This window comes from Schistocerca gregaria, chromosome X (assembly GCF_023897955.1).
Source record: "Schistocerca gregaria isolate iqSchGreg1 chromosome X, iqSchGreg1.2, whole genome shotgun sequence".
NCBI lineage: Eukaryota > Metazoa > Arthropoda > Insecta > Orthoptera > Acrididae > Schistocerca > Schistocerca gregaria.
In genome coordinates, this window is record NC_064931.1 from 68,772,340 (window position 1) to 68,794,328 (window position 21,989).

The window sequence follows — 21,989 nt, forward strand, 5'->3', positions numbered from 1 at the left end:
TCGCCACTATCAGTGATTGCAGACCGAGCGCCGCCACACGGCAGGTCTAGAGAGACTTCCTAGCACTCGCCCCAGTTGTACAGCCAACGTTGCTAGCGATGGTTCGCTGACTTCTACGCTCTCATTTGCCGAGACGATAGTTAGCATAGCCTTCAGCTACGTTATTTGCTACGACCTAGCATGGCGCCAGTATCCGTACTATTGATATTGTAAATCATGTACCGTCAAGAGCGACGTTCGTCATTAATGGATTAAAGTTAAGTATTTCACCAGCTACGTCCGTTTTTCTCAATTCTAATTCCGTTGTCATGTTCCAGACCTCACGCCTGCTTGCTTGAGCTAAACGCGTGCATTTCGGCCTCCTTTAATAAAACGGTGTTGGCTCTCCTGCCAACCACAACATTGGCGACGAGGCAAAACCGCGTTCTTATCGATATTGCCCTGATTTACTTGTGTAATGGCTTCGCCGCAATCTCCAGATGTACTGTCCGAATTTTATCGCTTACAGAATCAGCAGACGCAGGCCTTACTGGATGCCCTTGGACAGCTCGTCCAGGGTCAACGTGCGATGCAAAACGATGCGGCGGAAGCCGCTTCACCGCTAACGCAGGCACAACACGCTGTTGCACCAACTTTTCGACCTTTTGATGCTGCACTGGAAAGCTGGACGGAGTGGTCACGCCAATTTGGATTCCATCTCGATGCCTACAGAATTCAAGGTAACGAGTGGCAGCCTTTTTTATTATCGTCGTTCGGCGTGACCACGTACCGTGTGAGTCAAATTATTTCTCCGACGCGACGTAGCAACTCTGTCCTACGAAGAAATTTTGCCTGCATTAGATGCATATTTCAAAGAACCAGTCAATGTAGTTGCAAAAAAGTATACCTTCTTTCGTAGTAAACGTACGGCAGGTCAGACTAATTGGGAGTGGGTTGCCACCTTGCAAGGCCGTACTAGGGCTGGTGCTTTAGAGTATTACTGTGGACTCCCTTATTCAGATACTATGGTACGTGATGCAATTGCACAGAACGTTTCTGATGTTCGTATAAGGGAACAGATTTTGAAACTAGTAAATCCCTCCCTTCAACAAGTGATGGACATATTGGATCGGCAGGACACACTTGACTTTGCTCAGGATTCATTTGAAACTTCGCCAGCAGTGTGTCAGGTTAACCGGCCCGCCGGGTGAGCTGCACGGAGCAGTAAACTGCCCTCGGACCCAGCTGCGCCGCTGCCGCCAGACTCTCAACCACGTGTACCGCGCCGGCAAGCAAATACAGTGATAAAACCATGCCCGCAGTGTGCTACTAAACATTTGCGTGAGAATTGCCCATCACGCCAAGCTATTTGCTTTTATTGTAATAAAAAAGGACATGTTCAGAGTGTTTGCCAGAAAAAGCTCAGGTTGGAAGCTCAAAACCGTTCCAGGCCCTTTGCTTTGCGCTGGAATCGAACCAAGGATACTCAGGCTCGCGAAACTTCGCCCATGGAAATTCTTGTAGTTCATTCCACTCTGCCCAGTGCCACTCTCTCTAACAGTGGCTGTGTTCGTCCCAAAAATAGTGTGCGTCAACATCGCCGGAACTCCCGTCAAGTCGCAAGTGATTATGTACCGGTGTCAGTTCACGTTGCACGAGGCAGTCGCTCTTATCGTCAGCAGGACAATAAACTTTTTGTGGACTTGGACATTTGCTGGGCACACCTCCGTTGCATGCTGCAAATGTTAAATTATCTAGCTATTCCGGTCTAGATATCCCTGTGCTAGGTCAGTGCAGCCTTCTTGCAACATACAAAGGACAAACAAAACTTGTGTCGTTTTACGTCCTTCATTCTTCTTCTGCAGTGAACTTGTTTGGTTTCGATTTATTTCAGTTGCTTAACTTGTCTTTAGTAAATCAGGTCCTATCAGTGAACCAGACTGTGCCTTCAGACAGCGTTTATCGGCTATGTGAAGAATTTGCAGACATTTTTGCACCAGGCCTTGGTTGTGCTAAGAACTATAAAGCACATTTGGAACTGAAAGTAAATGCGCAACCGAATTTTTTCAGAGTGCGCAATGTTCCCCACGCATTGCGTGATGAGGTCGCAAAAACATTACACGATTTGGAATCACAAGGTGTGATTGAACGTGTGCAGGCTTCTCTCTGGGCATCACCCTTAGTAATTTTGCCAAAACCTTCCGGCAAATTGAGACTTTGTGTGGACTTCAAGACAACAGTGCATCCACAACTAGTGATTGCAACTTTTCCTTTACCCCGCCTGGAAGATCTTTTAGAAAAACTGTGCCCAGGTAAATATTTTTCGAAGTAGGACCTTGCAGATGTGTACTTGCAAATACCGGTCGACAAAGAATCCCAGCGCGTTTTGGTGGTTAACACGCATCTTGGTTTGTATCGATTCAAACGACTGCCATTCGGGTGTGCATTCGCCCCTGCATTGTTTCAGCAATATCTACAAACTCTTTGTGCGTCAGTCCCTACTGCAGCAAATTATCTGGACGATATTGTGATCTCTGGAAAGACGGCAGAAGAACATTTGGCCAATCTCAGGACATTATTTCAGGTCTTGCTGCAAAATGGTCTTTGCTTGCGAAAGGACAAATGTGTGTGTTTTGCTCGGGACTTGCCATACTTGGGAAATGTAATCAATGCCCAAGTCATACATTCCAGTCCCACGTACCCTTTGTGCCATAGAAGACTTGCCTTCGCCACAGAATTTGAAGCAGCTACAGAGTGTGCAGGGAAAAATAAATTCCTACCTCCGCTATGTGCTGCATGCCTCTTCCATTTCAGCTCCGCTTCATCGCTTACGCCGTAAGGGTGTTCCGTTCGTCTGGACGACGGAATGCGAACGCGACTTTCGCCAGTTGAAATCGGCGTTGCTTTCCAATACTTGCCTTATGCCATTTGATCCCCAGAAGCCCCTCTTGTTGATGGTGGATGCATTGGATTTCGGGATCGGTGCTGTGCTTGCACACAAAGATCGATCGCACGATCGCCCTATTGCCTTTGCGTCCAAATTGTTCTCGTCTGCTCAAAGAAATTATTCACAGATCGAGAAAGAAGCATTGGCTCTCGTATTTGGTGTTACAAAGTTTCATGATTTCTTGTATGGTCGTAACTTTACCATAATAACAGACCACAAACCTTTGACATCGCTTTTTCATCCGACCAAGCCTGTACCTCCACGTGCAGCGCAGAAATTTATTCGCTGGTCTATTTTCCTCTCGCAGTACTGCTACGATATCTTGTATTGGGCCATTGCTAAGCACGGAAACGCCGATGCGTTGTCTCGCTTGCCTGTTGCTGAGGATAGCATGTTCATTGATGCTTGCTTGCATGTTCATTGATGCGGAAACCGACGACGTGGTCAATTCGTTTCCGATTGATTTTCGTCATGTAGCTACAGCCACAGCTGCTGACCCTGTCCTTCTGCGTTTTGTTGCTACGCAATGGCCCTCGTCAAAGTCATGGATCGGGGACCCGTTGGTTCGCAGATTTTTTGCTCACATGGAGAGACTTTTTGTACGACGTGGTGTTTTGCTGTTGCGTTCTGATAATGAACAGTCCAGGGTCGTGGTACCACATTTGTTACAGTCCTCTGTCTTACAGCTTCTCCACCAAGGACATTGGGGCGTAGTGAGAACGAAACAACTTGCTCGTCAGCACTGTACTTGGTTCGAAATTGATGCCGCGATTACGAACATGTGTTCTTCGTGCATGGTGTGTGCCGAACAACAATCAGCACCACCATGGAAATTCTTTGCATGGTCAAAAGCCACTTCCCCTTGGCAACGCTTACACATCGATTTTGCTGGTCCATTCTGGAATGCTCGATGGTTGGCTGTGGTAGATTCATTCAGTAATTTTCCTTTTGTTGTCCAGATGTCTTCCACGACGTCATCTGCCACCATCCAAGCGTTATCTACTATCTTTTGCATTGAAGGTCTTCCACAGACTATTGTTTCCGACAATGGCCCACAATTCATGTCCGCAGAATTTCAGTCATTCTGCAAGGCCAATGGTATTCAACATCTGACGTCTGCACATTTTTCGCCACAGTCAAACGGTGCCACTGAACGATTGGTCAGGACTTTCAAGTCACAGATGTTGAAATTGAAAGAGTCGCATTCTCAGGAGGACGCGTTATTGCTTTTTTTGTCCTCGTGTCGCTCTCAGCCCCGAGAAGGTCGCTCGCCAGCTGAGTTGCTCCACGGTCCCCCTCATCGAACCTTGATTTCTTTGCTACATCAGCCGCATCAGGCTCCTGTGCAGGAGCAGACAGCTGCTTTTGCTCCAGGTGACGTTGTCTACTATCGCCACTACCGAGGTTCACGGCGTTGGCTCGAAGGGCGCATTCTTCGCTGCCTTGGACGTGCTATGTATCTAGTTTTGGCGGCCTCTGGTGAGGTGCGTCACCATCTCAATCAGCTGCACCTCTGTCGTCGCACGGGATCTACCGCTCGCCGTCTGCTTTCAGCGATGGTGCCGTCCGGTCAGTGCCCCGGGGACCCATTTACTGGCTCGCCTCAGCCCCAGGTGTTACCGATGCTGCCTTCCATTTTGGTCCATGGCGACACGCCACGGCCGCCGCCTGTTCTCCCGCCGGCGACGCCCGCAGTGGACACGCCGCTGCAACCGCCGGGCACCTCCCTGGGTCACGCACCGTCGATCGCTTCCCGGGACCAGTTGTCCTCCGACACGGAACTCTTGCCCGCTCCGGACCATATGTCGTCTTCACCCGTTGGGTGCTCCGGCCCAATGGAGGTCGACCCTTCGGCTCCTCCTGTTTCTCTACGTGCGCATACACCGCATGTTGGCGTGCACCCTGGAGCAGGTTTTCAGGCGTTTCCTAGCTCCCCGCTGTCCGAATGGCAGGGTGCGTGTGGCACAGCCTCGCCTGTTGTCAGGCTCCCCACCTCATCGCATACGTCAACATGGGGTCCTCCCCACGGCGGGCGGAAGCCTTATGCCACAACCGTACGCCGATTTGCGGGGGAGGAATGTGGTGTCACTGCGAGACACCACACTTGATAGGTGGTAGCCTTTAAATCGGCCGCAGTCCATTAGTATATGTCGGACCCGCGTGTTGCCACTATCAGTGATTGCAGACCGAGCGCCGCCACACGGCAGGTCTAGAGACTTACTAGCACTCGCCCCAGTTGTACAGCCAACTTTACTAGCGATGGTTCACTGACTACTACGCTGTCATTTGCCGAGACGATAGTTAGCATAGCCTTCAGCTACATTATTTGCTACGACCTAGCAAGGCGCCAGTATCCGTACTATTGATATTGTAAATCATGTACCGTCAAGAGCGATGTTAATTATTAATGGGTTAAAGTTAAGTATTGCACCAGCTACGTCCGTTTTTCTCAATTCTAATTCCGTTGTCATGTTCCAGACTTCACGCCAGCCTGTGTGAGCTAAACACGTGCATTTCGGCCTCCTTTAATAAAACGGTGTTGGCTCTCCTGCCAACCACAACAGATCCAAAACTATGAACCATTCCTTCAACGGAAGTGATCACTGCTGAGATGACAATAAAACCACTAGCTGATGCTAGTGACACTAATAAGAGTGTTACTCTCTGGATTTTATATCTGCTTATTCTTCTTTTTTGTGTCACATAAACACAAAAGAATATGTTGGCAAAATGTTTCAGAAGAGAGCTTTTAAGTTTAACTATAAAAACCAAAAGTAGCTGCAAACTGCACTCATCAGTGTCTTTATATTTGGTTGCAGAAGAAGAATTACTACACGGAGAAGTCACAACAGTATGGTCAAGTCCGAAGATGTTGCCATCAGAGGTTAAGAGTCTACTTTTTAACTGAGTACTGATCATTCTTCACTCTGAATCTTTTGTGTTTATTACTAATCTCCTTTAATTTAACCCATATTAGTACTACCTCAGTTTGAGCCTGTAACATCATGCTAGGACATGAGTGATTACCTATTGTAAGTCTGGAAATGTAATACGGGATTCATTTACTAAGACTTATGGTGTAGTCTTTATTTATCGTACACTTATGAATTTCCTTTATTGATTTTGGTACATATTTGAAGTCTACATTTAGACATTCAGTTTCATTATTGTTGGGGTATTCAATTTAAATCTGATGGTATACTTACATAAAACAAACATTCTGAACACAGCAGTCAAAATACAAATATAACCCAAGGACATGCAACAGTAGTATTCGGATTGCAGATATTTGTATGATAAATCAAAACTTATTCAGGATGATGTGTTTTTCATATTACAGATCAAGAACATCAAACCAAAGGCTCTGAACCCTAAATTACATTTACTCTAGGGTTTTGTGAACTTTCACACAAATTGTATTAAACATTCAACATCATTGTGGCATGACTGATGCAATAACAAAATCTCCATTTGTAATGGTGATGATTGTATTGGTGGTGGTAGTGGTGGTGGTGGTGATGGTGGTGGTGATGATGATGATTATTATTATTATTATTATTATTATTATTATTATTATTATGACAGTAATAATAGTAACCATAAAATTACAATAACAATAAAGTATACTTAACAGTTTGTACTTAAAAACATGAAACTTAATTCCCTAGGCAGATAACAAGGAGTTATGATTTTGTTCTTTTCGACACAAATTTTATACTTCTTTTGAGACATCAGTGAATGACAGTAATTTCATATATCCTGGATTTGAAAAGAAAAAAGAAGAGGAAGTAACCAGCAGTAGTGTATTCTCTCTGTTTTTCTAATTATTTCATTCATGTCTGTCAGGGGTGGATTATCACAGTGCTGATCGTCAGGTGTCTGGTAGATTTAAAAGTAAATACTGTAGGAAATCGGAAAAATGTATTCATCTTCTGCATCAATATTTGAAATCTAGTCATAACACTTATATTTTAATGACATGTTCTACAGTTAAAAATGATGGAAAAAACTGACTTTTCTAATTTTTTTTTAAATTCCTGGTGACCAATTAATATTTAAATATTGACAAAGATAGCTTAATTAAGCGAGATGGGGGTTTGTTCACTCCAAATCTTAGGTCCCATACGTGCAAATAGTTTTAATTGGGCTCCCTAAAAAGCGTATTAAAATATTAGTTCATTTTTATTTTAGTACCATACCAGTGCAATGTAGTTTTTGCATTACAACTGGAGATCAGCATCTACAGTACTGGGTACACAAAGCTCTCCCAAAATGTTGTAAGTGTTCATAGAATCTACACATTCATTTTTGAAGCACCGTAACAATGCCAATATACCTATGTGCATATTTCATCAAGTAATTTTTCTGTAGAAAACTGCTGGGCTTATCTTCTTCTTTCTTTCACTTTGAATACTTTTACATTTTATGCAAATGTTAAGGTGTTACTGAATACTGCTGAATCAACTGTCAAATTGCTATGCTGGATTCTAAGATTAAATTCATGGTATGATGATGGTACATAATTTACATTAGCTAACTGCTTGTATTTTCAGTGCAGTTAAGATAAAACATGTAAAATGATGTTAGTTAACTGATGGAGCATTTCTTATGAGACAGTTTTGTATACAAAACCCTAAATGAAAATTAAGCACAGTGACAGATTTAATTTTAATAAATTTTTTAGGGGAATTCATCAGTAAATTTAACACAATGAAAAACTAATATATAGTGACTTGAGCAAATGTTTTAGTATTTAATCACATAATAGCTATAACATATGTGGTGTCTCTTCTTTTGGACATGTCTGAAAGAACAGACATCATTCTGAAAAGAACAGACATCATTTGGATCCTGCAGTCAATATGAATCAAGACACAAAGGAATTAGACATTAGGGAATTGATTTATGTCAATAGGGCAAGTTGAAAACTTGTGCCAGACTGGGATGCAAACCAGGTCTCCTGCTGACCACTACACCATCCAGACAGTTATCACCACAACCACATGGACTACCCTAGCTCATCTCCCATCAGACCTAATTTCTCAACATATGCCACACACTACTGATGTAATGGCCCTGCTCATTAGCCTCATTACTCATGGGATGTTGCCAAGCTTGGTGGGCATCTGCACTGAAAGGATCATTGGCGGCTATTGTGGTAACTGTACATCATGAGTACAAAGTTTTGCCCTGATTATAACAATTTATTACAGAATAACTGTTTTACATAATAATTTACATTTGATGCTGTTACATAGGTTAGTGTTACTAGTTTTTTTAAGACCACTTACATTAGTAAACCTCAACATGTGCTCCCTTGGTAGCCCAGAGAATGTCAAGGCGGTATTCCAGTTCCCACTAGGTGTTTCGTAACGTGTGTTCTGTCACAGCACCCACAGCAGGTTGTATCCTAGCCTTCAGTTCATCAACGTCAGCAACTGGTGTGAAGAAGACTCTGTCCTTGGTATAGCCCCAGAAAAAAAAAGTAAAGGGGTGTAATGTCTGGAGAGGGGAGTAATGTCCGGAACGGTGGATTGGAAGGAATGGTCCAACACCCTGGCCACCCTGCTCTCCAGACGTTACGACACTCGACTTTTTTGTGGGGCTATACCGAGGACAGATTCTTCATCACACCAGTTCCCAATGTTGATGAACTGAAGGCTAGGATACAAGCAGATGTGGGTACTGTGACAGAATACAAGTTACAAAACACCTGACAGGAACTGGGATACCGCCTCGACATTCTCCGAGCTACGGAGGGAGCACGTGTTGAGGTTTACTAACGTAGGTGGCCTTAAAAAAACTAGTAACACTAAGCTATGCAATGGCATCAAATTTAATTTATTATGTCAAACGGTTATTCTGTTATAAATTTTTATAATCAGTGCAAGACTTTGTGCCCACCCTGAACATCTGGTGTCACATACAATTATGGTGATGACAGCAATGATCCCTTCAGTGCAGATGCGCCCAAGCTCGAACTCTTACGGGAACTGGTAAGATGCGAAGAGTAATGAGGCTAGTGAGCAGGGGCACTACATCATTGGTGCATGGTATAAGTTGAGAATTTGGATCTGATGGGAGGTGAGCTAGGGTAGTCCTCTCGATTGTGGTGACCAGTGTGTCCGGATGCATAGTGGTCAGCACATTTGCCAAGTAAACAGGAGACCCAGATTCAAATCTCAGTCTGGCACAAATTTTCAACTTGCCCCACTGATGTAAATCCATGTCCACTGGTAACTAATGTCTAATTTTTTTGTGTCTTAAATAACAGCTATAAAGTGACAATACAATCTCTCTTATGCTTTTGATGGAAGGTTGCTAGCACTGGGTACATAACGGGCTACAGTTTAACATTTAAAAATGAAGAATTTCATTTGATGCAAACTATAAGCTGTTATGTGATGACAAGTTACAACTTCTAGGATATATAGCTGAGGTAAGTATGTGATTGACAGGTACCACCAGGGAACACAGGGGAATGGAGGTAGAACAGCAATGAAATTGAAGAATATGATGCATTGAACTGAATATAAATTTCATGGAATGATGAAAAAAAGAATAGACTGAAGCTATAGATTTGTCAGAAAGAAATTAAGGTAATGAGAGGGTAGTATACTTTTTTCCTGCTCAGAGCAACAGCTTTACAAGAGTATAATTGCACACTGGAGCAACCTTTCCTTTCAAGAACTACAAAGACATTGGAAGAATTCTAGCTAGTTACTGCTTGAGGTTCTTGTAGGGAAAAAAATCTTGTAGACAGAGCACAATATTTGTAAAGGACCATCTGTTCTGCTCATATATGCCAATTTTATACAGACACATGACTCGTGTCCAAGAATGATCTAGGTTACCTAAATATGTCAACATTTTGTAGTTCTTAACAACAGCATAGAAATTTTATTTCACAATGAAATGTTATGCTGAAACATAAATAGTACAATTTCTCTGAAGTAGAAAAGAAGTCTTGGTACAACAACTATAGCCAAGTTTTGATGTAATAAAGACAATATCTGAGAGACAGACATTTTCAGAGCACTACAGTGTATTGTTATAGTTGTTATACATGGAGTATGTTTGGAGAAATATACAGGTATATTGATCACTATGAACTGGACGAAATTTTACAACTATCTAAAGAAATTGAGCATCTGTTCTTTGTATCTAAAATGCTAATGTGAGAGTCACATTATTATAACTGAGCATGTTTCTGTCCATACAAATGATGGAACGGTAGTGAATGAAGGCACATGATTTATGAGATAAGGCTCATGCAATATGGCCTTCAGAATGTTGCTGCTTACTTTACTATTGCATAGATCTCCAATCATACAGATCAAAAACGTACAAAGGGACCATTTAACAATGAAAATATATTAGCATTATTTCATTGTAATTTTAATATAAGTAGCCCTCAGACAAAGCTAGACAAAAATATATTTTAGATGTCATGGGCCATTTTATCAGTCAATAATTGGGCTTTTTGAAGTTTTCTTTGTTCTCTAGAAGTTACCAACAATAGTGACAATAGTTCTCCAGTTCACCAAGTAAAGTTGAGGCAAGTTCATTTTTGTATGAAATTTTTCGTACTGAGATCACAGAAAGATTAGTAATTGCATTAGAAATAAATGTCTTATGCTTATAGAATTTATTGCATGAAAATTAAATGAAATCCCTGGTGGATAAATCATATAATCTAGAACATTAGTATTTGTTATTAGCAGACAGTGATAAAAAGTTAAAAATAAATATCACAGACACATGTTCACACTAAATTTTACCTCTACATTCTTTGGTAACAGGTGGCCTATTCTGTGAGATATGATAGCCACACCAATAACAGTGACATTTATATAATTAATGTATGCATTACTTAATAAATTTTTTGTATACAACTTTGTTTTGTACAGCATGAAATTTGTTTACAGGGACTTTGAAACATCATGTACATCATATTTGGACTTGATAATTTGCTATCATTGACATATTTTGCTATTCTTCAATTGACCAAGAACTTTCATCAGAGGGGCCAGTAGACATCAATGATGGGTGAATTTTAACTGACTTTATTATATACCTATAAGAGGCAAATGCCTGGAAAATGACACCATTGTAATGTTGTACAAATAATGAGAGCTATGGATGCTTCTAGAAGAAAGGTGGTTGAAAACTAGGTTTCGTAAGAACTAAAATCAAAAGGAGAAAAGAAATTCAGAAAAAAGACAGTCTTGTCAGACATGTGGGGACATAATTAGTGGAACAAAAAATAATGCAGAAGCCATTCATGTTCTATGTTGCTAAGTGATGTATGTTTATATTTTGTTTATGGGCAAACTTTTTCACACAACATTTAATATTTCTTGAGAATTCATTTATAGCGGTTTTAAACTACTAAATAAGATGATTCTGGTTTTTCAATTGTCACCATTTCACTGACTACATTTATTGGGATTACTACTGGGTTGCTGTAAGGTGACTCTACAGGGTTATATTACATGTAACATGTCTATAATTGGCATATGGAATATGTTGCGACATTGTTGAAATAGTGGGACTGTGGTTTGTGAGGGTTAATAATGATAGAGAAGAGAGTTGGATAGATACTTAACGGAAAATGGCTGCTGCCAAATTTAAGAAAAAACAGAACCAAAATGATGGGATAATAGCACAAGCAAGTGACTGCTCTTTGCTTTCAGTTGTCTCCACAGGGGTATAAGTGTATTCTATGTTTCCACCACCACCACCACCACCACCACCACCACCACCACCACCACCACCACCACTGCCTTCAATAATTGAAGCATAGTCATCATCATCCGTGAGGGATCCCAGCTCAGCATATGTTTCCTCGAGGTTGCCATTACACAGTGAGTCCTGACAGTAGCAGTAATGGACTCCATTCAAATTGTGACATTCTTGCCAGCTGTCCTCACTGCACTGACGGGTTATCTGTTTTCCTGAAACAGTATATACCATCCTTGTCAGTCAAGTTGTTGGTAAAATTGTGTTAACTGGATATGCAATGTAAGGCATTTTTAAAAATTCTAGTAAGAACTGAATGACAATAAATACAAACAAATCACATTATAAGATAAAAAGTTACTGTTCTGTGTATCTTCTTCACATAACTTTCACTGAAGTCAACAGCAAAAATTGTTGTTTGTTAAAAATTCTGTTTTATTTCTGCAAAATTCACAGTACACAACTGAAGAAATTGAGTGCTTTCTAATTCTTACATTGTTGTGGTTGTGGCCTTCAGCCCATAGATTGGTTTGATGCAGAACATCAACTCTTTTGATGAAATATCAAAATATTGTAATTAATTAGCATTATAGTTGTATTTTAACTCTTTGTTTAATCTGCTTTTCATTACTGTTATTGTTTTATACCAGTAACTTAATGTATAACAATTCCATGTACTCCACCATAGACTAAATAAATAAGTCAAGTGTTATTACATATCTTGTCCCCAGAAAAAATTACACTCCTAAATGTCCACCACCAACAGAGTCATAAGATAACTGCATGTGAACTGTGTACATGAAACAGAGCAAAAACTAGTTGATTATTAACACAATGTGAATTGTATGGAAAATAGTTGTACCACTGGCAATTTGGAACTCTAGTAAGTGAGACAACACAAAAATCATCTTGATTTTTCTGTAACCAATGAATTAATCACAAATTAGTGCAGCCATTTTAATCAGCTGTACTGTGCTTGAGGTGTATGTGAAATAATTATCAATTCTTTTGATAACTTGTAAGACTCTGCCATTCCTATAATTTTATCACCATGCAGCCATGTTCTTGTTTACTGTGGGCAATAAAGGCCAATTGTTGTCTAGTTGCTTGAAAATGTAAATAAAGGATACTTGAACTGTATGCTAGAAGCATTTTTGTGATACAAAGATTGTTAGCATTTTTCAACTCCAATGCAATGTGTGTATTGGTCTTAAGACTGGGAAACTGCTTCATGAGGAACAGGTCACTGAATCTTCTTCTATGCCGCTATGTGCACAAGCAGTTACCTGTACACAGCTCACCAGAATTCTGAGCAAACACTAAAAATAAAATGAATGATACAACCTATTTTATTTTGCTTACATCATCTGATAGATGTGATAAATATTGGAAATACGGATTTTTGTAGTATTTGGTTATGTAGTACGGTCAAACTTGCAATTTTTTACCTTGTTTGTGACCTACAGTGATCCAGTGTAAGAGAGAGCCTGATGGCTCTAATCAGATCAGGTTAAATAAATAAATTAATTAAATCAAATTTGTAAGTTTTTGAGAAAGCCCACAGCTCACAACTGAGACACTGTAAACTTAACATTTTTTTCATAAACTCAAAGAAAATGTTTATATCATTAACCACCATTGGTCACGATTGGGTATCATCAAAACAGTGGTGGTCAGTGGATATGTCACTCTCAGGCATTACTTAGCAACTATCTGTTATTGGGTTCAATCATTCTGAGGATTGCCAATGGTGGCCAATATTGGTTAGTGACATAAAACATTTTCTGCAATTGTGTCAAAGAATGTATTAAGTGTACAGTTAAAAATTCAATCACTATCTCTATAGAACAATGTTATTTATTTCAAAATCTGGGACATCACTGTGATTTTTATGATTTTTTTTAGTACAAGTTGTAAATTAAATGCTAGAAATAATTAAGAGACAGTAAAGATTGCTAAGTACAACCTAGAGAAAGTAATGTAACTATACTGTGTCATGTTGGAACTTTGTTAAGTAAATCACCTCATGCTAGAAACAGTTATGTTAAAATAGTACAGACACATGTATATAGGTAATATGATATAATCTCTTCAGATTCATTGAAAAGTTATAATCTACACGAGAAAATTTTATTTCATATCAGCTGACACTCTAATGCGATTTACAAAGCACTGTTGGTCAAGCCTGATGTGAAAAACCAAATGTAAGTCAACCAGGCTTAAGGCGGTTGAGCATTTGGGTGCTCAGTTGAAATGGGTCATCCTTAAGGCAATACCTTCACTCCGCGATAGCAACTGTGATGTTACCGAGGACAGGGCCACTAAAGCGGAATTACTAAATATAGTTTTCCAAAATTACTTTGTCAGAGACGATGAAATGAATATCCCAGAATTCGAATTAAGAACTGTTGCCAACATGGGTGACTTAGACATAGATATCCTCGGTATAGCAAAACGACTTAAACGTATTCTGCTATCACAACGTTTACATGCGACACATCTTCCGGAAGACAAAAACGGACTTCGGAAACAGTTTTGTCACGTTTGCATGTTACGGCGTGAAGCGGATTTGCTAGCCCAGTTAAATGTGGCGACTGGAAAACGTGTTACAATTTATGATTTAGTCGGCACAATCGCTATTTCTCTTGACTTAAACTAGGTGTAAACAGCTTCATTCTAATATTTCTACTTATCCTTCGCTGTACAAAAGACCACTACGTCCATGTTACCCAAAAAATTTTAAAAACAAGACGAAACCTGACAGCTCAAGCACGTTGATGATGATGTTTGGTTTGTGGGGCGCGAGCGGTCATCAGCGCCCGTTAGAAAACCCCAATTTTTACGCAGTCCAATTTGTACACAGTCCAATCTAGCCACTGTCACGAATGATGATGAAGATAATGAAATGATGAGGACAACACAAACGCCCTGTCCCCAGGTAGAGAAAAATCCCCAACCCTGATGGGAATCGAACCCGGGACTCGTGATGCAAAGGCAGCAACGCTGGCCACTTTTTTTTGTGTTTGGTCGTTGCGGAAGTCACATAACATCCGTTCAAGTTCGTTTGTTGATCTTTCCACTCAGTTTTTTTTTTATTACAGAGGCCAACCAGCTCTCTGACCGAACACGTTGAGCTACGGTGCCGACGACGAAAGATCCGTACCAAGACTGGGAAGTTGTACAGGTCCAAGGGCGCCCATATCCAGAGGCAATGGGAGGCCGTGAGGCCACCCCTTCTTCTCTTTACTCTCAGGGAAAGGAAAAAAATTAATGTAGACATGTGTTTTTTCTGGAAAATGATTGGAAAATCATTATTACACAGGTTTTAACAGGGCCAGAAGTGGGACTTTTTTTAGTGGCTACAAGTCGGCATTCGTCTTCTAAATTTTTAAAAATACTCAATACCCCCAGGTCTAGGCCCTTGCCAACAAACCATCATATGGTCGCCCTTGCACAGGTCACAGCAATACTCATGAAAGGAAGTTGGAATAATTCGATGAACTATATACCCATTTCATTCACGTCGATTTGCAGTAGGATTTTGGAACATAGACTTTTTTTTTAACATTATGAATCACCTCGAGGTAAATGATCTATTGACACACAGTCAGTACGGATTCAGAAAACATCTTTCTTGTGAAACACAACTAGCTCTTTATTCTCGCGAAGTAATGAGTACTATCGACAGAGAATCTCAAACTGGTTTCATATTTCTAGATTTCCAAAAGCTTTTGATACCGTTCCTCCCGGAGGCTTATAATCAAGTTGAAGTATCGTCTCAGTAGTGCGACTTCGTGATTTCCTCTTGGAAGGATCACAGTTCGTAGTAATTGACGAAAAGTCATCGAGTAAAACAGAAGTGATACCTGAGGTTCCCAATGTAAGTGCTGCTAGGTCTCTGCTGCTCCTAGTCTATATAGGCTAAACGACTTCTCGACACTCTGAGCAGCCATCTTACATTGTTTGCAGATGATGCTGTCATTCATCATCTAGCAAAGTCACCACAAAATCAAAACCAATTGCAAAATGATTTAGACAAGATGTATGGGACGAAAAGTGACAAATGCCCATAATGGAAAGTGGAAGTCATCCGCATGAGTACTAAATAGAATAGAGAAATTTTGATTTGAACCGATACCGGTATTTTTCGGTATTTCTTTGGTCTCGGTTATAACAGATGCTTTTTATTTTTTGCTAATAACAGAGAGAAATACCGAAATATCCGTTAGCCGTAGCAGCAGTGCTACAATTATTCGTTTTTAAATAAACATTTTTTAAAAAAGAAGTAATTATTATTCGTAAAATTTGCATTGAAATAGTGTTATTATAGAGAATGGGAAAAACGATCAGTGATATTTTAATAACAATGCCGGCAGAAACGAGCAACTAACACATGCCATTGTACTGCATTGCTGAGACAACATTGATCCTGTTGCAGTGTGTCGTTGCACAGCCATCTAGTGCCCTGCGTCACACCGGATTTGGATTGCTGCAGAGACTACAATTTGCTTCCCTACTGCTTAATGCCTGTCGTGACACATCTGTTAATGCCGCCCTAGCAATCTCTGATGGCGTTCATATGAATCAGTGCTCCGGACAAAGCGCACCAAGGTAGTTTCATCTGACCGCTGCTGTGAACAGCCAGGTAACAGCACAGGCGCCAGCCTGAGGCCGCGGCTATATAAGGCCCACCCTGCTCTCGCATTCATTCAGTGTGGATAGTTTCGTTCCCTGCATGCTGCAGAGGTGTTTAGTTCAAATAATGGCTCTGAGCACTGTGGGACATAATTTCTGAGGTCATCAGTCCCCTAGAACTTAAAACTACTTAAACCTAACTAACCTAAGGACATCACACACGTCCATGCCCGAGGCAGGATTCGAACCTGCGAACGTAGCGGTCGCACGGTTCCAGACTGTAGCGCCTAGAACCGCTCGGCCACCCAGGCCGGCAGAGGTGTCTAGTGTTCCGACTATAGTGTCTAGTGGACTATTTTATATGACTATATTTTATTCGTTTACTTTAGTCTTTTAGTGTATCGTGAATTAAGTTTGCAATGGATAAATTTGTTACCAAAAAGGCGCGCTTGGAAGCTGATGATACTGCAAGTCAACCTCCAATAATTATTGTCGTCAATTACTTCGTCGTCTTCAGGCGAGAAGCGATCACAGCCGTAACATGGACAATCCGCTAAGGGAAGATCATTTCAGAAGTCTTGGTTGATCAAATATACATGGCTACAATATGAGGCATCTACCGAAAAAGTTTTTTGCAAAACCTGCAAAGAGGCAGATGCTAAAAATCTATTACAATTTTCTTAAAAAAAATATGCATTTACTTCAGTGGACTTTTCTAACTGGGAAAAGGCTTTGGAAAAATTCAGTCTTCATGAAAATGCGTTTACGCATAAATAAGGTGTTCTGAAACTAAACTCTATCACTAACCAAAGTGTGACCTCCCAATTGAATGAACAGTTAGATAATGATATGAAGAAAGGCCGTATAGCACTTGAGACAATTTTTACTACCGTGCAGTTTCTATGCCGACAAGGACTATCAATTAGAGGGCACGAAGATATAAACTCAAATCTTTTTCAATTGTTGGAACTCCGAAAGAATGACATACCTGAGTTTAAAGATTGGTTAGGGAGTTCGGGGTATAAGTGGACGTCCCACGATATTCAAAACGAGATCATTGATCTACTAGGAAAGTCTGTATTGAGAAAGTCAAGAACATTTTTCTTTTATGGTTGACAAAACAAGTTCAAAAATGGCTCTGAGCACTATGCGACTTAACTTCTGAGGTCATCAGTCGCCTAGAACTTAGAACTAATTAAACCTAGCTAACGTAAAGACATCACACACATCCATGCCCGAGGCAGGATTCGAACCTGCGATCGTAGCGGTCGCTCGGCTCCAGACTGAAGCCCCTAGAACCGCACGGCCACTCCGGCCGGCACAAAACAAGTGATTCTTCGATTCACGAACAAGTGTCATTTTGCATTCGTACTGTCGATGATTCCTTAATCATCAATGAATACTTTATTGGCTTATACGAGACCCCCGACACTGAATCACGAACTCTGTTTAGTATTTTAAAAGACTTTTTTTGCTCGTCTCCATTTGTCAATGGATAACTTAAAAGGACAGTGCTACGATGGTGCCTCGAATATGAGAGGTAAGATCAAAGGACTAAATAGTTAGTTTTGGATATACAACCAAAAGCACGTTATGTGCACTGCACTGTTCACAGTTTAGACTTGGCAGTTGTAGAGAGTCTCCGCCATCTTACGTCTATGAGGGATATTATACCTTTAGCCAAGGACTCAATAAACACTGTAACGGAATCCAACAAAATGATGGGACTTTTCAGAAGCATAAGCTGTGAGAGCACCAACGACCAAGCTGGTCTGCGACCCCTTTGCCCGATTCGATGTATGCGAGCTTCTAGTATCTTGAAAATATTGAAGAACTTTGAAGAACTTTTAGAGTTTTTTGAAACATTTTCTACAGAGGACAAAATAGAGGCAGGTTACAAATTTGCGGGCTACCTTGAGTCAATGTTACAATTCAAGACTTATTTCTTTTTACGTCTTTATTGCCATGCAAAATTAGTTATTTCACTTATTAATCAAAGTGCTATTACTGTGCGACACCAATATTTTATGTTTTACTGTTTTAATGATAGTTTAGGGTTTTCTTAAGATATAATTTCAGTCTTTTCAAAGTTATATATTCACTGCTCTGTAATAGTCTATAAGCATGATCATTACTGTAAATTAAATTAGCTTTTTAAGAAAATACCGTGCGTGTTTATGTTTTGTTTCTTTTTTCAAAGCCAAAAAATATGTCAAGCTTCTCGAGATTCCCAGAGTGTCGAGTTATCGAGAATCCAGTTTTCGGGCTTCTAATGTTGATCATATGACTCGAAAATGCTTAAAAAACTTTAAAACTTACTATTTTTCATGCAAAATTCTCGTACACGTCTGCATCGATGGAAGAACTCCAGCCACAAAATAAAACTCTTTAAAACACTAGGACGCCAGAAGGCGGTCCTCTGACTAATATACTCTAATACTGTCTTCTCCTCACTGTGTTCTACAGACGAAAAACGCGAACTCCCAACCACAAGGACGGCGTTCAGATAACGTCTAAACGTAAGTATAGGTAGAGGAAGTGCTATCAATTACTGAACACTTCGTACACAACGACGACTTCCAACCGAGAGGTGAAGTCCAGAATCGTATAGGTTTGCAGCAGTACAGTGCCTAACTGTTCTAACTATAAACTCTCCTGAGAGCAAATACAGCAAGTCCGTCTGTACCAAGAAATGCCGATATCGAGTGACCGTTACACAGGGGCTCTCAAAACGGAAGACCTTCTCTCCACCGCTGGCCTCCCAGCAAGGCTCGGCATCCCACCATCGTAATTCATAAAACGAATCATATTCCCGAAACCACGGAATATTGTCCCTCTCTACAGATTCTTCAGAACGCCGACTAACCATATTTTAGTCTTTTGTCGTCCATCGTGGAAAGTTTGCGAGGGAAAACCTATATTCGTAAAATGGTACGCTTCTGAGTAAAAATCCTTGGAAATAACCCAGCCTGCGTGGTTTCCGAGGTGCCGCTTCTTCGTTCCTCTCACCTGCGTCCAAGATTTTCAGCGTTTCCGAAGTATAATCCTTCCGGTTCGGCTACAAAACTGGCCGGTCGCAACTCTATTGTGCTCCAGCACTTAGGTGCTACGACGTCCGTCTTGCTATTTCCTGTGTTTAAGCAGGACCAACACACCTGTGGGCCTTCCACCCAGGGCTTGAGTTCCGTTTGCCGTTTCATTTCCACTGTCGTTCCAACCTCTACTAGCATGATAATAAAGACACTCCGTCACCTTTCATACAATAAGCGTTAACAACTATTTACAAGGCGTATGTGACAATGTCAGTCTCCTTTAAATATTCATGTATACGATGTACTACCTATCAAATAATACCTAATGTGGTTGTAGATCACGGCAAAGTATGTGGATGAGTGTTTGTAAGGTGCGAAATTATAGCCATATTATAACCTATAAGGCGAGGATTTAAACTGTGGGATAGGGCAAGGTCTTATGACTACTTATATGACTGACATTTATCAGGAAGAATGTAAAAAGGAAGAGAGAAGCAGGGAAAGGGCTCGCATATGAAGCTGCCATAAAATTAACAGACACATTGCTAGAAAACCACAATTTCAAACCACATGCCGACGACTTTTTTATGAGGAACATACTTGTTCTGTACCCGTTGAATAGAGGTATGTATTCCATTGGAGAAGTAAGAGCAAACAGACTGAAAGATTGTGTCTTCCCCAAAGAAAAAGACATGAAGGCTAAAGGACGAGGAGCAATAGCAAGGCTAGTAAAGCACACAGGGCGATTCATTGTAGTGAGATGGTATGGCAACAAACTTGTTACTCTGCTGTCATCTTTGGTTGGTGTTGACCCCCAGGTTAAGGCAAAGAGGAGGGATAGATCACAAAGAGAATATGTGCAAGTCCAAAGACTGGATGTTATCAGAGCTTACAACACCTGTACGGGTGGCATTGATCTGATGGGACAAACTATGATGACTATACAAATACCACATAAAATCAAGGAGGTGGTATCTATACATCTTCTTACATACAATTACAGTTGCGGTAGTCAACAGTAAGCTCAAATACCATAAGGACTGCAAGTTTCTTGAAGAATGACACATTCCATTGCGCAAATTCCAAGTATAAATTGCTGGTGGACCAGTATTGGCAGGGAAAGACAAATCAAATCGAGGATGCCCAAGTAAAGATGACATGTCAAAAAAGAAGAAGAGTGCTGCGACAAGAGTTCTGCCAGTTGTAGACTGCCAGAAGGACAAGTATGATAATTGGCCTATATGGAAGGAAACAAGAGGACGATGCAGTAAATGTATCAAGATGGTATCATATGCGTCGCGTGAAAAATGTGAAGTATTTTCGTGCTTAAATAAAGATAGAAATTGTTTCAGAAGATTTCACACATAAGAACTGACAAACTGAGTTGGCTAATAATTTCGGTTGCTTCTATGTGTTTTACTGTGAAAAGGAATTAACAGTTTTGCATAATGTACTCTTACGTGAATCAGCTGCTGTTTTATAGCATATAACAACCATTCTGTGCAGAAGTGATATATATATATATATATATATATATATATATATATATATATATATATATATGATGATTTACTTTTGTATGATAATAATAATGAGTCATTTACTTCATGCTATATGTAATAATTATGCGTTAAAAATTGCTATTAACATTTTCATTCTTCAAAACACAATATTCCATAAAAATGAGAATAAAGAAGACTCCAGAACTAGAACTTATAAATTAAATCGGATTATAATCTTAACAACATGTCCTGTCATACGATATTTAATGCTGTCTATTGCCCAGTGTGACAAATATGTCACATTAAAATTTTGGGGTGGAAATGTCAAAAGAATGTGACACATGAAATGGTGAAAATGAGAAATAATAGGAGGTTTTGGTGAAATAAAAATTTTTGGGACTATCGGGAATGGTGTTGGTCATTATAGGATTAAGGTACGCATGTACGTTCACTGTGCAAGACTTTCCCCAACCTGATCTATACGGTAGTTTCTCCCTATCGCCACTGTACTGAAGAATGGCACCAACTCTAGCCTCGAAATATTTTTACAGAGTGACGTGCGATGAAGTACAATGCTGCGTTTGCTTTAAAGATTGGTCTACCACTTCTGTGAAATAATAAAAGAGGATGGAAATTATGGTAACTGTAATAAATTAAAAGCTTGTTAATAATTCATTCGTAGTATAGAATAAAAATAGAAAACAACTGATCTGCTGCCAATGTAATATGTCTTCATCTGCTTGTAACCCTCGACAATGAACAAATTAAGACAAAAAACACAGTTCTTCAGTCTATTTTCACCCACTAGCACTGACTATTCGTAATGCCCAGATAGTGGTATGATCCCCGATGAGAACACAATTTTTGAGCAGAGTTTCAAAAATTAGAATCAATTGGAGAATACTGCTGATTTTTTTGTCGTATTCAATCACTTATCAGTCTTCGACAAAAGCAACAGACGGTGGACGGACTAAATTTTCTTTTATCTGCCTATTTAATTGAATAATTTGAATCTATGTATCTGAGAGTGTCAAAATTTTTCGTCTTTGTTCGATTTCTACGTTTATTACAGGAAATAATAGGAATAAAAAAGTGAAAATCGCTTATTTAAGAAACTGGTCTTTGTAAGCGATTTCAACGGTCCGAGTAAAG

General features: G+C 40.2%; 1 protein-coding gene and 1 long non-coding RNA gene across 2 annotated transcripts in view; one reads left to right on the forward strand and one right to left on the reverse strand.

Moving 5' to 3' along the window:
- The first annotated feature begins 76 nt into the window (after nt 1-76).
- On the forward strand, nt 77-9,414 carry LOC126298343 (uncharacterized). The gene is made up of 2 exons (XR_007552596.1): nt 77-719; nt 5,405-9,414. It is a non-coding gene; the product is annotated as an uncharacterized LOC126298343 (long non-coding RNA).
- LOC126298342 (uncharacterized) overlaps nt 6,317-21,989 on the reverse strand; it is a gene marked incomplete in the record, with an annotated part of 1,034,705 nt that continues 1,019,032 nt past the window's right edge. The window contains 1 exon segment of the mRNA XM_049989638.1: nt 6,317-11,883. Coding sequence (XP_049845595.1) covers nt 11,531-11,883 — 353 coding nt within the window.